The 16,760-nt window shown below is 36.0% G+C and overlaps 1 protein-coding gene across 1 annotated transcript; it reads left to right on the top strand.

Annotated features, from left to right (window-relative positions):
• The first annotated feature begins 1,134 nt into the window (after positions 1–1,134).
• LOC103705497 (lactate/malate dehydrogenase family protein) lies at positions 1,135–9,799 on the top strand. Its single transcript, XM_008789224.6, has 14 exons — positions 1,135–1,388; positions 1,483–1,579; positions 4,499–4,585; positions 6,946–7,030; positions 7,183–7,364; positions 7,474–7,544; positions 7,653–7,743; positions 7,854–7,928; positions 8,132–8,233; positions 8,362–8,484; positions 8,959–9,027; positions 9,111–9,179; positions 9,270–9,323; positions 9,410–9,799. The coding sequence occupies exons 1-14, from the start codon at positions 1,225–1,227 to the stop codon at positions 9,461–9,463; spliced, it is 1,323 nt and encodes a 440-aa protein (XP_008787446.2). The 5' UTR covers positions 1,135–1,224; the 3' UTR covers positions 9,464–9,799.
• Positions 9,800–16,760: the final 6,961 nt, after the last annotated feature.

The raw sequence follows: 16,760 nt of genomic DNA on the forward strand, positions 1-16,760 counted from the left end.
CGACCATCGCAAGTCGACCTCTTGGCACATCACCCCAAAAGAATGGATCCCATTTGTGTAAATGTTCGTATTTATTATTCCATGCAGGTTTACTTTTACATAGAAATTTATGCATTATATGATTTTTGAATTGATCCGTAAATATCTTTAGGACCCGTTTGGCTGAAATTAATCTGGTATAGAGGAATAAATTTTATTATAATATTGGGTATAAAAATTAGATAAGAGATGGTAAAATATATAGGAGATTCTATGTTTATTGTTCTAAGAGATAATATAAAGCAAATACTATCACGTTGGTGGTATTTATTTTTCATGCTGGATTATAGAATGAAGGTAATATGACATTATTATTTCTTAATAAAAATACCCTCACTTATATTACACTAATTTTATATTATTTATATTAATACTATATTAATATATTATAAATATATTAATATATTGATTAATAATATTCATAAATAATAATACATTTAATATATATTGATATATTTATAAATAATATTAAATAATTAATAAATAATTAACAAATGTTTATTATTTTTAATAAATCCTACATGAGATTTATTGATAATTAATATATTTATTTATATATATCAAAATATACTAAAGTTTATTTATAAAAAATCTTTTCTAATATGCGTATAATTAATTTTAAAAAATATTTATTAACTCATGTAAATGAATTTTAATATTTGAAAATAGACAATATCAATAGCATATATGTAAGTAGATGATAAAAAACCAAACAATAGATTGAGAAAAAAGTATTAGTACTTGAATTATTTACTCAAAAATATTGTTAAAAATTTGAAAATATTTCTAGATAAAATTACCTCTAACCCAATATAGTAATTTTTCTGAATATAGTATTTCCGGAAATTCTCAAATTATTCCATAATCTGGCATATACCCAACCAAATGAATCCTGTAAATAATAAATTATTAACAGAGAGCCCATCACAGTTAGCAACAATATATGAAATCTAAAGTAGATTTTAGAAGTCTCTGGTGAGGTCCTACTGTGGCCCGGATGATCTTCCATGGAACAGTCCACTGGGGGTTTGGATCATGCTGTCGTGCCACGTGTGTTTTTAGTGGCCTTATATCCATTATATTTTTCAAAACAAAATCCATTCCCCTCCGTCCCTCCCTCATCTCTCTTCTAAGTTCTCACCTTTTACCTCACTTGTTCCTCCACTCCTCCTCTCCGACGCTTCCATGGCCTTAGCCGATATTTCTCCTTTCCATACGAGAGCCCAAACCCTCCCGTCCAACCTTGCTTCCAAGTTCGCAAACCCTCTTCACGCTTACAAGAATTGCCGGTGCTCTGTTTTGCCTCCACCTCGCCGGCCGCCGGGAATCCTCTGCTCCGTAGCACCAAAGTGATACTTTTTTTCTCTTTCCTTTCTCTCAAAGTTTGTTTCTTTCTGTGCTTATCTGGCATGTGGTTTATACTTTTTGGTCGTTGTTTGGCAGCCAAGTCCAGGCTCCGGTCGTCCCCGCCGCCCCGGCTGGCGCTGAGAACAAGAGAGAATGCTTCGGTGTGTTCTGTACTACATATGACCTCAAGAAGGTAATTTCCTTTTTCTTTCTGTTTATCTTGTTGTTTGGGGAGACCAATCTTGAGGTTTGATTGTCAATAAATGCTCAAATGACAGGAATTTGGTGGTTTTTTCATCACTTAGATGAGTAAAGTTTGTACCTTTTGGGTTTTTCTGAAAAGAATATATGGGAAGGTTTATTACTTCCAAAGCATCGGTTATTAAATTGTGGAAAATGTGTTGCTGAATTGATGTTGTACATACCCCTTGAGAGTTGGTTTAGGTTGTATAATACTGCTGCATTATGTAATTTGTTTAAATCAGTAGAATCATGAAGGTATCATGCTTTTTATCAAGGTTGGAGGAGGAGGAGGTTGGGCAGAAAGGTTGTTTGCTGAAATTACTGATAAGAAGAATACGGACAAGGGAAAGGAGGAGAAGAAAAAAAGGTTTAGACTGTGATTCTTAGGTGTTATAGATATCCGGCCTATTATCTGAAAGGAGAAAAATAAACACAGTGGGCAAAAGCATATACATGACCTTAGGATTGGTTATCCATGGGTCAGGGTGATTGAGATTATCTACCTATAGTAATAAAGTGATGCAAGTTTTGGCTGTTTTATCAACTCTTCACTTTGGTGACACACTTTTCTCACATAGGGACAGCGAGCTCTAAAAATACTTGTCCCTGTGTGTAGCAAACATCAAAACTTTGTCACCTTGAGCCTAAGTTCCATGTCATTTTCCAATGCACTTTATTATGTGGCTTGTGCTCTGCACTCAAAGTGCACTACAGCTGCACATGCAACACACAATTGAGTCTTTCAGTTTGTGTTGGGAATTCCAAGCCCCTTGATCGATCTGGCATTTCTTGGTACACCAAAACAGAGACTTGTCTCATGTGCTTGTGCCTTAGCACGATTGGTGCGCCTAAACTTGCATGTATTTTTATTTAGTTTGTTCACACAATCAACTCCCATACCATATGTATGTTATATGTGCCTGTAAAATGCACAAATTGGCCCCTCATACCATCCATGATTCAGCAAAAGGTGCAGCCAATATATATTATGACCAATTAGACCATGTCAAACATCGAAGGAGCTAGCAGATTTGCAGGCGGAAACTGCAGGAAGCAAAATTTTGATTCAAAGGCTTTCGATAGATTTTCTTATAGATTTTTCATTAGGGATAGTATCAAATTTTAGTTACGCTTGCATATTTGTAATAAATAATTTTAGTATGTTTTCTTATTGTCGAGTCTTATTTTGAGTATGATTCTGCATCAGGTTTAATGTCTGAATTAGAGTTAGGATATCATGGCCTATAAATATGCATATAATATATTGTAAGGACAGTCTTTGAGCTATTAATAATTTTTTTTGAGAGAATTTATTTCACCAAGTGAAGAATTCTTTAATTTAGTTTTCTTCTATTTGCATGTTGATCTTCGAAACGTAACCTAGTCGATCAAATCACCCCTTCTTCCTTTTTCCGCTGCGTCAATGATTTTTGGTTGCCGCTTCGCTCCCGCATGATTTTCAGTTGGTGCCACCATGCAGCTGCCTTGCCTCACAGTCGTGTTGCCACTAGCGACACTTTTTTGTCTTTTGGAACCTCCTTGAACTCAAGAATCTACTTGACCATATAGAGCCAATCTAGGAACTCCTGCACGGTCAAGCTCCTTGAGAACTCAGGCAAGTCCATTTTGAGGCCATGTTCCATCGTCTTGGATCCCCACCAAAGTTCGGCCTCCCCTTTGATGCCCTTGGTGCGATCACATGGAAAGAGTTGAACAAACGGTTCTTAAGGAGGCCGACCTTCGGAGGTTATCCAAGACGATGGGAGTAGGGCCTCAAAATTGACATGCCCGAGTTTTCAGGAGCTTGATCACAAAGAAGTTTCGGGATTGACTTTATACGATCAAGGAGATCCTTGAGTTCAAGAAGGTTCCATATGACAAGAAAGTGTCGTTGGTGGTAACATGGCTGCGAGGCAAGGCAGTTGCATGGTGGCGCCAATTGAAAATTATGCAGGAGCATTGCAGTAAGCCAAAAATCACTGACGCAACGAGAAAAGAAAGAAGGGGTGATTTGATCGATGAGGTTATGCTTCGAAGAACAATATATAAATAGAAGAAAACTAGATTGAAGAATTCTTCACTTGGTGAAAGAAATTCTCTCGAATCCGGTGGCTCCGTTGATGGTGGCATGGTCTAGTTGGTCATAGTATCTGTTGGCTGCATCTTGTGCTGCATCAACACATCCGCCATAACTTTGCTAAAAGAGAAGTGGCATGCTTAAAGTGTAGCTAAGAAAGCTATATGAAGGTTGAATGCAGCAACTGCATTATTTTCTTCTTAACTCTTCCTTTTGTTCATATTCTTTCCCTTCATCTTATTCATTGCCATTGGTGCCGAAGTGAAAGATGATTCAAACTAAGAGAGCAAAGTCTCTCTTATTTTCATGTCCTAGAGAGGTGCCAAGAAGAGTACTTAATTATGGTTCACTTGCTTTCCTATCTTGAAGCAAGAGTCTCTCTTGGATTCTTCTTTGTCCCGTCAAATTAGCAAAAAACCACCTATTTCAATATAAAGTGGAAAATCATCAAGAAGAAAAATTATTAATTTGAATGATCCTTCTTTGTTCTTGATGTTGGTCTTACTCTTACAAGTCCAGGTTACGAACTTTGATTATTTGCTTGTGGTTCTCAACCTGACCTTAATGGCTTGAGGGATAAATAAGTTATTTCAAATAAAGCACACTTGACCTTCACAAGATAAAGTAAATATAAGTGATCTTGATTCAGGTATGAATCAGAAAAATGATATGTACTCTCATTCCCTAGTACCAAACCTCTCATGAGATGGACAGTGCAACTATGAGTTGGATCTGGCCTTTTAAATCATATTAATTCTCATTTTGATACTTTTTTTTCCTGATGTTCTGCAGGATGAGAAGACAAAGTCGTGGAAAAGTTTAATTAATATTGCAGTTTCAGGTGCAGCTGGGATGATATCTAACCATCTACTTTTCAAGGTAAGGAGTTCGCACCCTTTAGTTCCCCCTTTTAATATTGCCTAGGTTTCCAAGTTACAATGCAATGCATTAGGTTTTCTTATTTCTTATCATATGTTATAAGCAAATCCTTGTATTAATAGTATCATCTATATTATTGTAATCTATCCTTCAATAGGGCCTCAATTTTCATTGATCTTACTTCTTAAATTAGAAAACATATTAGCTAATAACATATAAGCTTAATATGTTACTGTGTTATTGGTTGCTTAAAACAGCCAAAGTGGATATGGAGAAAAAGAATTTCTTATTTCTATGATATTGTCAATTTTAAACTGTTAATTGATTTTTCCGGGACATGTAATATATGTACTCTACATTAATGAGTTGGCTCTGTTTATGATAGTTCTATTAGTATTTCATAAAAACTCGTGGACTGTTGAAATAACCCACGAAGTTTTATATGTTGACCTCAATGGCGCAGTAATATATATTTATTTTAGCATAAAACTTACCTGGACAAAAAGATGAGGAACATACATCAATTCCTTTTGTATCTGTATATACAACTGTCTTAAGAAGTGAAATCGTAGATATAACAATACATTAATAGTTGGCATCCCCATAATTCCAATTACAAGCTACATTTTTTAATGTTATATCAGTATTAGGTCCTATGTGCTGGCCTTCATGCCCTAGTCCAAGCCATGCTTAATAGTTGCATCTAAGAGGGTTAAATTAAAGCAAACTAATTTAAAGGCATTATCATGTCGATGAATTTCAGGGCTCATTAAGATAGGGGCTTTGCTTTAAGTAAAATGTTTAACAGGATGAGAAAAAACAGTATAAAAATCTCAATGGAGCAAAAAGATAGATACATGGAAAGCTCAGTTTACTTATGAATGAGATCAGTAAAGCTGGTTGCGAATAAGTTTGAGAAAGACAGGTTGGCTATGGTCATGGTCCTTGGAGCAACAGTGTCATACCCAATAATCTGAATGCTACTGCTATGTACAAGTGCTATATCTACATATCAACTTGGCTTTCTAGCAGCCTGTCTATAGCTAATAAATGGTAAATTTAGATTCAATGAAAAACAATATTGTACCATATAGGATTTTTTTGCATGTATACCCTCCAAAAAATGCAAAATTGTATGAATACCCTCATAAAATTGCTATTGGTATGTATACCCTCATAAAATATATATTTTGCATGTATACCCTTCTTATATATATATATATATATATATATATATATATATATATATATATATATATATATATATATATATATATATATATATATATATATCCATACCATTTGACACCGTTAAAAAATAAATGATGTAAATTTGTGATGACTAAAATACCCTTACAAGTAGCCGTGCAAAGAGAAAACCTTATAAGGATACACATGCAAATAGCAACTTTACAAGGATAATCATGCTATTAATCATAGTTAGGAGGGTATACACTTTAAAAAAATCTAATAAAAATAATCAAAATTCAATAAAGATAATTCAATTGTTCTTAATAAAAAAAGATGGCAAAAAGGGATTAATATTATCATGTCATATGATCTCATGCTAATATTAACTCTTATAGAATGAATCATGTTGCTTTTATGAAATTTTCGCCTCACAAACAAACAACAACTTAACATTTACAAATCACTAAAAAATATTTTACTAATCTGAGCATTTATAATTAATTTAAATTTGATATGCTTTAATCTTTTAAAATTCAAATAATGATAATTATTTGAAGTATATATAGATGTCATAGATTCAATAATGATAATTATATCAAATTCAAATGGAGAATAACATTACCAAAATGATCATCTAATATTCCAATTTGACTGAGTCATGATCTTAAAAAAAAAAATTGACGACGTGGCTCATTTTTTTTTTAACTTGTCGATCCAACTGAATCATAAAAAAACTCAGCAAGTGCCAGACGAGTTTTATTTTTTTTAAATAAATTTTTTAAATGTATATCCTTCTAAATATGAGAAATTGCATGAATACCCTCGTAAAGTTGCTATTTGCATGTATACCCTTATAACTTTTTTTTTGCATATCTACCCATAAGGGTATTTCAGTCAATTTAGTTTTAAGCCATTTATTTTTTAACGATGTTAGATAGTACGGGTACATATGCCAAAAAAAAAAAGAATATATATGCAAATAGTAATTTTACAAGGTTATTCATATAATTTTACAAATTTAGGAGGGTATACATGCAAAAAACCCTACCATATAATGAATTTTCATATGATTGTCTAATGTTTTTGTGTTTATGTTTTGCATATGTTTTGTTATGCATACCTGATGTCAAAGTTGAAGAGTATCCTGATGAACTTATTTGAAATTTCAGCTTGCATCTGGTGAAGTTTTTGGGCCGGATCAACCTATTACTCTGAAATTGTTGGGATCTGAAAGATCATTTCAAGCTCTTGAAGGTAAGATTTATTTGACTGCAGTAATTTGTCAAACAGATAACCCAGTTTCGTGTAGAATTTCTGTTGAATAGCCACTAATTATCCTATGACATTAGTTCTCCCATTCTTGCTTTTCTTTTTCTTTTTCCTTAATTTTGCCTTTACAAATGTAGGAGTGGCCATGGAGTTGGAGGACTCTCTGTATCCTCTGTTGAGGGAGGTAAGCATAGGCATAGATCCTTACAAGGTGTTTCAAGATGCAGAATGGGCACTCCTGATTGGGGCAAAGCCCCGTGGTCCTGGAATGGAACGGGCTGGATTACTAGATATTAATGGGCAAATTTTTGCAGAACAGGTGCTGCTTCAACTAACTATTGTACCTATACAAAAATGATATGAATCAAGGTTGATCACTGCTATATTTTTCTTGCAAATCTTGATTCTTGGAATTAAATGAATTTCAGGGAAAAGCACTCAATGCAGTAGCATCCCGCAATGTCAAAGTGATGGTCGTTGGAAATCCATGCAATACAAAGTGCAAGACATATTCTTTATTCATTATAACTTCTATCTTTACAGATACGTGCCTTACTTAGTGCTATGCACATTGTTACCGCTAATCTACTAAATACCTTCTGTGCAGTGCACTTATTTGTTTAAAGAATGCACCAAACATTCCTGCAAAAAATTTCCATGCCTTGACAAGATTGGACGAAAATAGAGCCAAATGCCAGGTGAACAGTTGTGCACAATCTCTGTATTGGGTTTTTAAGCTGCAAGTTGTAACTGCCTCTATACATTCATCAGACGATGATAAATCAAAAATTTACTCCAATTTCTGCAGCTAGCCCTCAAAGCAGGTGTATTTTACGATCAAGTGTCAAACATGACCATATGGGGAAACCACTCAACCACTCAGGTCAAGGAATATCCTTAATTATTGGGATGAATTTAAATTATCATATTCTTGGAATCTCTTACAACTTTTGAAATAAACCAACTTTGACTTTTTTTATTTAGGGGTGATAGAGAACTTTGAAATTTTATTAAAGCAAACTGAAAGGTTATTATAGAAAAAAGAACAGCTTTATGAATTAACAAATACATATTTTATTCTAGCAGGTTCCTGATTTTTTAAATGCTAAAATCAATGGCATTCCTGTAAAGGAAGTTATCACCGATACCAAGTGGTTACAGGAAGAGTTCACTGAAAGAGTTCAGAAGGTACATACTGACCACAAAATCATAGGATGGTGTACTATCGTTATTTCAATATTTATGCAAAGATGAGTATAGTAGTTCTAGAATTATTTGTTTAGTTTACTAGTCAAAGCATGTTACTTGATTTGCAGCGTGGAGGTGTGCTTATCCAAAAATGGGGAAGGTCTTCTGCTGCATCAACTGCCGTCTCAATTGTGGATGCCATGAGGTCCCTTATCACACCCACTCCCCCAGGGGATTGGTTCTCTTCAGGGGTAAATTTGCAGCCAACTCATCTCCATTGGAATTGATTTCTCCAGTACAAGTTGCATTAAGAAAGGATTAGTTTTTACACCTGCCATTTGTTTTATTTTTACAGTAATCAACTTTTAGCATTTTAGACTCAAGAATTGTCAAGATGCACTTGTTGTGTAACTTCATCTTTTTAAAGAAAATACATCTTAATTTTTTTCCGTATCTTACTGTCAGATGTCAAGTATGAAATCAGAGTAGTGATGCACCTAATTAGATATGTTCAATAAAACCAAGCTGGCATTCTTGGTTTCTTGTATTATCAGAATGTATCCAGAAACAGTCCTGGCATAAATCAGGATGTCAAGATTCAAATTTCCCTAGATCATTAATTTATATATATATATATATATATATATATATATATATATATATATATGTCTTTATCTTTTTTGCTGAAAATATTCCAAGTCTCACATTTTACATGGCATCCATAGGTTTATACTAATGGCAATCCTTATGGCATCGTGGAGGACATTGTATTCAGCATGCCGTGTAGATCAGAGGTTCCTGGTTCTCAAAATTTAGTTCTTATACTGCCTAGCTTTCACTGAGAAATTTCTTTGACAAACCTGCCATTATTTATCAGGGAAATGGTGATTATGAACTAGTCAAGGAGGTAAATTTTGATGATTACCTCTGGAAACGTATAAAAAAGGTATGGTTTACTCTAAAGTTTAAACTCCTGCAAGACAATTAATCTATTGGAGCTTTATACCTTGTGTATCTAAGCTCGCAATCTGTACAGACTGAAGCTGAGTTGCTTGCCGAGAAAAGATGTGTAGCCCATCTTACTGGAGAGGTATGCAATATTATTTGTGCTGCATCTCAGATGATAATAATCATAGTAGGCATCTAAGACAGGTATTGTTGTGTGCTGTTTCCCAGGGTAATGCATTCTGCGATCTTCCGGAGGACACTATGCTCCCAGGAGAGCAGTAAGATTAGTGAGAGATGGCATTTAATAATATGGTGAAGAAAACTATTAGCAGGAGTACAAGGCCATCGAGAGCTGCTTATTGCTATGATTTGTGTATGTATAAGTGGCCATGTGGCTTCATTCAAATTGCAGATGTTGTACCACAAAATTAAGAGTCTTCTGCTACTATTTGCTTCCTGGGATGCACATGAAAGGAAATAAGGATGGCTGTGATTTCCCAGAAAGATATTTTCTATTATTTATGTAATTTATACAAATGCAATACAGCTTTTGGGAGGAATGCTTCTCTTGTCCCTCTCATATTAAAATATAAATTAATAAATGTTTGTATTTATAAAGGATGAGAGTAGCTATAGATGTGGAAAGAGCAGTGGCCAGTGAATGTGTTGGGAAGATATTTGGTTTCAAAATAATATGTACAAAAAGGCAAGAGAAGCTACAGTCAAAAGCCTTTTATACTGTATGGTTGTATAACTGTATGATGATGGTGGTTTAATTTGTCAAACCTACTACGTTTGTATGTGGTTGTTCATCCAAAGTGAGATTGCTCGGGCTCTAATCCCGTGTGATATAAGTTATATATGAGAGTTGTTTGGATGGTCTGTTTTGCATGGACAGGGTATATGTACAGCGTTAAAGTTTGTTTGGATGATTGGGCTGAAAATCTTATCGAATTTATTGATTGGTCCAGTATAACTAGCAAAATTATGGAATTACAAGATAGGTTAAGTCTGTATTCGCAAATACTCAAAGGTAGCTTATGAATAAAGGTCTAATCTAATATGTAATTCTATAATTTTGCTAGTTGTACTGGCTTAGTCTACAAATTTAATAGAATTTTCAGCCCTTTCATCCTTCAGATTCACCACTATGATTTAGAGTCCTGCAACATCTTGGAGGGCCGCATCAATGGCGGCATGCTCATAGGTTGTGACCATTCCAGAGCTGTGAAACCGGTGACTGCATTGCCAAGCTTAACTCACGCCCAGAAGTCACTGCTTAAAGTGAGATTCAATGTCTTTGCTAATTAAGTCAACCATCCTTCAAAATCCTTCCCTCTTGGCAGTGCCAGGAGTCCATGTAAGCAAGCTGGTTGAAATAAATTAGTCGTTTCCAACATTCCATTTCTTTTCTGGAGACATATAACTGGGTCATCAGCTTTGTAAGCCAAGTGCAATTGAAAGGTAGATTTGGGGGTTTTGTTACGGACTGCATCATAGCTAACAGCCTCGACATGATAGTTTATTTAAATATACAACTTCTGCAGGAGAAATGTTACTCTGGCTAAATATAATGAATTTTTTTTCTTGCAATAGTTCAGTCAAAAGCATACGCTGGTGCCTGCTTGGACATGAAGGGCTAAATTCCAGCACAGCGATGTAAAGGCATGTTTGTCCTTTTAACTTTCCTGCTTTTTTAATGGTATCATGTAATGTCTTCTTCCACTGTTTGTGTACATGTTCTTTTTGCCCTCATCCTCTCAAGTGGTTGTTTTGATTATCTGTGGTAGGATAACTACCTCTCTAAGAGGCGCTATCTTGCTACTTTTGCGTTAACACTTGATTGGATGTTGTGCTTTGTATTTTTCTATCCTCGATAGGGTTTTTGGAGATGAACAAATTAAAGAGTTAGGGATGTAGCTCTATTAGTACTCCTTAGACTTGCATGCTATAACAATTCAAAATCTTATCCAAAAATAGACTGGCCAAGAAATGTATAAATATCTAAGTTCTTCCAACCTACAAACGATATGAAATTAAACTCCATACATCCTTATTTAAGTTTGGGAAGATTAAATGTCCAAATCCAATTAAATCTCTTGCCAAATGGATCAAGTCGGACTCATGCTCGACTCTGGCCCTGCGCTACCAAACTCATCTGCAGGCATTCCTTCTTGGTCAGGTCAATGAAGTTGGACACATGCTCAACTAGTTTGCAAGCTAGTATGCTCATTTGAATCCAGAATGCCATTTAGCATGTAAACATTGCTTCGATGCAAATAAAGTGGCTAATATTCCGATCCGTGCTCGGCATTATGCACCCTATTCCTCAGATGCTAGACTAGATGTCTAAGCTCAATATTAAGAAGATTTCTTATCTCAAGGCACCATCTGTGAAATCATGATACCTCCACCATCATGCTAATTTTAGGTAGCAAAATTCATACAGCAAGCTCACAGAGCCAGCTTTTGCCAATGTGGCATACATTGCATATTTGCATGTTAGTTGCAAATATGTCTGACCTTCTGAGTTTCTTCCCTTTGCTTTTCCCATCTTCCTCCACCTATCTTCATATTTCATGTTTAAATGATAAAATCAAAGATTCGAATCGTTCATCTCGCATTTATTTATTATTTATTTATATAATTTTATATTTATTAAAAATAAAATAAAAAAGATCAAAGATTTTAGCAGTCTAGGGTTCAGGTCTAAGTTCCAATATACCAAATCAATTCCACTTAGCAAAAGTGTTCCTTCCAACCATCAAATTCTCCACCTTTTCTTCCAAATCTATAGGTGGACACTTGGCCTTCTTGTCATAGGCATTTTACAGTGGCAACACCTTACATCTCCATCACCCCTTTCATGATTTTGTCACCAGCTTTTAATCAGCCAAAAAAGGATTTAACGCTAGGCTAGAGCTCCATAGTCCGAGCCTGGATAAAATCATGCTCAAATGGTTCAACTGACGTGAAAATCAATACTAGAACCAACTAATCTAGAAGTTTGCATCATATCTCAACCCCAATATCTTGTGCGTAAAGATAGTAATGCTTAAATGTTTAATCCATTTTAATTTGTTTCAACTAATTGTAGATCAAGCTAGATTATGTGTTTAATAAACAGTCTAATCTGGATAGATAAATTTTTATTTTATTATGTATCCAACCTGTATCTTGTTTTATCCGATCCGATTGCCACCCCACCAAAAAATTTTCTCAGGTCAAGTTTTTCTGCATAGATTTGTGCTTAGATTTGAATCCTCATTTAGGGACATATGGTCCAAACTAACGCTCGAGTTATCAACCAATGTGGAAAGACGCAATCCTGATCCGAAAAGGAGCTTGGGCGGTGATAGCGACTAGAATGCCTATGCTTTTTAACTACAGAAATGGAGACAATATATGACCTTGGATCCTCTGAGTATAATTCTCAGATTTGGTGAGATGGCTGGTCTACTATGGACAAACGGACCGGTCGGCATCCGCCGGCAGGTGGCTGAGGTCAAGATTTCGGCCGTGTACGGCCCCCCGCCAACCCCACCAAATAAAAACCAAAGCATTAGAAGTGTGACGATAAGACTACCCTTTGGATTCTCTGTGAAGAGCAGTAGAAAATGACCGCGAGGACTGGCTTCTGGTGATGGGGAAGGAAATGAGATGATGGTGCTTAAAAAAGCCATTTGGCGACCTACCCTTGCCGACGTTGCCTTCTTTGTTTCTTGCTCCAGGTACAAAGGTGACATTGTTTATTTAACAGAGCAACCAAGCAAAAACTAGCAAGAGCTGTAATTGTCCAACCTCACTTGCTTTGTGCCTTTGTCCGAGTTTTAATGTCAAAATGTTGACAAATATGCTGATATTTGTCATTGTTCCCGGTCTTTACGGTGCATATTTCAACCATCTCCTCCTTTTTTTCTTGACAGGAAATGGAGGAAGCAGAACGAACGCTTCCTCCAGATTTATTGGTGAGAAATTGTATACAAGAATACAGAGTTGAATAATATACACCAGAGTGTGAATTTTCCACATGGCATGCCAAATTTCCACCAATTACATTTGATATCCTCTGCCGTATTGGAATAAAATGAGAGAGTTTATGGCTTCTAGTTCCACAGCAAAGGATCCAGAGTTCTGAGAAACTTTTCATGGGACTCTTTGGCTTTTCTGCTGCAGGGATTCCCCCAAAGCACAAAGAAATTCAAAGCTTTGTAAAATGTCAAATGGATTGAGCCAATCTTCCTCTTATATAAGAAAAATGTAAAAGACCGCTCATTTACCTTTCCCAACATGATGCAAGGGTGCGTTAGGTTGTTGACTGTTGGGATGGGAGAACACTTAAGATCCAACATTCCTGTTACTACACCATTCTCAAGATTATTGGATCTTATCAAACACTCTCTCCATCCAATCTTCCGACTTACGTAGTGATTGAGGTAAATTGAGCTCCTGGAGTACAGAACATCCGCCGGTGACATGTTATTTTCTTCGAGAAATTCGGTGTTTATCTACCGCTACTAGCTTTGAGACCTTTTTTTACAGGGAAAAAAGGTTCCAACCAGCTGAACTATTCGTTACCAGTGACATGATGCTATTTTCAAATGATGTTTATGAAGCCTTTCCATTTCCAATCTTATCGACATCATGCTTCAGGTAGAAATCAGTTTGTTGTGCATGGCAGCAGGAAAAGTTTACGCTCTGGTGCTGACCCAATTTGCACCTCTTATCCTGAGAGCCCCCAGATGTTTGAGGAGAATAATAGCTTGCAAGATGTAAGAAGGTCATTATAGTTTGTCAAGGTATAACTATAATAATGAGTTTGAATATGAGCTAGAAAAACAGTGGCTGAAACTTTCTTGTTTGGAAGAAATGGCTCAAACTTGTTAAGTATTTCAACAGTAGTACTAGTTAGGTGTTCTTGATCGCTCATAAACTCCATTGTTTTTCCTTTGGCACCAAAATATAGCAGTCTGGCAATGTCAAGATTTTTTTTTTTTTTTTTTTTTTTGTGAGAGAGAGGGGGGATTGCAAGTGTAGCTTTAACGAGTGGGACCTAACATCCTAGAATTAGACATATGACATCTTCTATATCTGATGCTCTCTGCTGCTCCGTGAAATATATGCTTTTCTGTCTCAAACCACCCAGGCAACGAAAAAAGTGTAAACTAGCAAAGAATCATATGGAACAGCCGCCATTGCCAGCTCAAGAAGGAATATGAATCCCACCAAACAAGGATGATATCGCAGATAGATGCAATTATCTGGTGGCTTCGACAACAAAGGCGCGATTCTTGGGCAGTCTAGCAAAAAATTGTGGCCAAGAAATAATAGTGAGGGTGATCTCCAACTAGCATGATTGCAGAATAATTGTCACCAAATCACTGAAAAAAAAAAACATTCTTTTTTGTGAGGAAATCTGTCGGAGTTGGCCCACTACTTTATCAAACACGGCAGTTCTTTTCAAGCTATAGTATCTCGGTACTAAGCTCCATACCGGTGCCACTTTATTATTATGCCAGTATATATGGTATAGAGACCGGTTTGATATTACCGAATGTTGGTATGCCCCGTACTGTATATTGGTACCAAATTGAAATGGTACGGTCTACTATGTACCATCCAATTCAGTATGGTATAGTATATTCTGGCCTTTTTTTTTTCGTGTTTGTGCGTGCCTGTGGGCATGCATGTGTTTTCAAACATAACAGTCTTTGCCGTGGTGGCAAGATAGAAAAAACTAGAAGCTTCGGTAGGATTTTTAATGTTTATTTGGATTTTCATATTCAAATTTTATAATGTGTGTTAACATCCTCCACCGTGGTGGCAAGATAGGAAAATAAAGAAGCTTGGATTAGATTTTGTAAGGTTGATTCAAATTTTCATATTTGGATTTTATAATGTGTGTTAGATGACTTAGGGCCAATCTGACATAAATTTCACATAAAAGAGTTAAAATGATGGTATAAAACTTGCTAGGCGGCTAACCTAACAAAGGTTTCACATAAAAGAGTTAAATAATTGATATTGCAAATTTTGAGATATGTGTGGCATTGTGGTATGTGAAGTTTTAGACTCTTCTATTATTCCATAAAATGAATGGTACCTTTGGCTGCATGGTTGACGTGGTGAGAAGGTTGCTTTTGCTGCTGCTGCTGCTGCTCGGAGAGTACGCGACGAGGTGGTGCTCATCGCCGAGTTGCTCTTGGAGATGGCCAAGTCCTCCTTTTTTTTTACTTTTGGAATACAATGTGAATTTATGGCATGATCGTTAGGGAATGATTTGGTGTGCTTCTGCCACATCTTTCACTGTATGTGAGAGATATCCATGAATCTACTCTGCAGCAGATTCAATCCAGTGGAAGAAGCGCACACAGTTAATTCCAGTATTTGCAGTTTTTAATACAATACAATATCTAATTTGATGGGTGATTTGTGCTCTATGCTTGCAATTAGGAAGGAGGTAGAGAGGATTGAGCCGTGAAATGTGGCCATGTTCTATTTGATGGGTTATTTTATATTCTTTCCTTGTAATTATGGAGACGATGGAGCCCTGAAATGGGGTGATCTTTTATACACGTGTGCCGGCACTGGAGATATGATCAGAGTCACACAAGCGCTGTATTCTAGCTATGCTTTGTCGGATCTCTCCTTGACATTTTTTTGCAGGTCAAGCGTTCTGCACATGCTTCATGTCAGCATCTCTGACATTGCCATGAAAGTGAGAAATCGAGAGTATAATCTCTAGGATCAAAAACATAAGATTTTTTTTCAGAAATGTGGTGGTTGGAAAAACAAATCCCATAGGAAGAGAACATGACGGTGAAATCATAAAATTTGGCTTTAAACTAGTTTCGTTATTTGAGACAAAAACAGCAGTGTGACAGACGAGACTTGGGAAAAATATGGAGGAGGGCGCAAGAAAGTGTCGGCAAGGTCTTAATTATCGGCAATTTTTTCTTATGAGCATCAACAATTTATGTCCTCATTATTAGACACCTGGTATGGAGCCATTTAGCTTCTTTTTCTCACATCTATTTCTCTCATCTCTTGACAATGTAACTCATCTGTGTTGTAAATATGATTAATCTTCAATAAAAATCGGGTAGCTCCTTTTGCCTCTTTTTACATCAAAAAAAAGAAAAACCCAAGAATGCAACTATTGGAAATGGTTGCGAACAAGAAATATGCACGAGGAGAGTACTCTATTAGTAAAATATCCTATATGTATCTTATACTTCAAAAAGTAAATTCTTGCATGCATAGCTTCATTCGGGTCCGGTCATTCCCCATTGCAAAGCCTTTTAGATCCCGTCTTAATAGTTTCAAAATATCTATATACAGCAGCTTTCCAAGATTTCTTAGAAGGCTCGCCATCAAAAATTTTTCTTCACTTTTGGCTAACCACATGCTTTATGGATATTGATGCAACAATTCACGAGATTGCTTGGTTCACAAGTGGAGGGTGGTGTTAAGGCACAAAACTTCTCATGTCATGCAGCAGCAGCAGCAGCCAGAAATGTGACAGAAATATCATGAAGCCATTTATTCCTCAAAACGTTCTTCTTTACAGGACAGGATA

This window comes from Phoenix dactylifera, chromosome 16 (genome assembly GCF_051530095.1).
Source record: "Phoenix dactylifera cultivar Ajwa chromosome 16, Ajwa_hap1_PhDact_Kaust_v1.1, whole genome shotgun sequence".
NCBI classification, from domain to species: domain Eukaryota; kingdom Viridiplantae; phylum Streptophyta; class Magnoliopsida; order Arecales; family Arecaceae; genus Phoenix; species Phoenix dactylifera.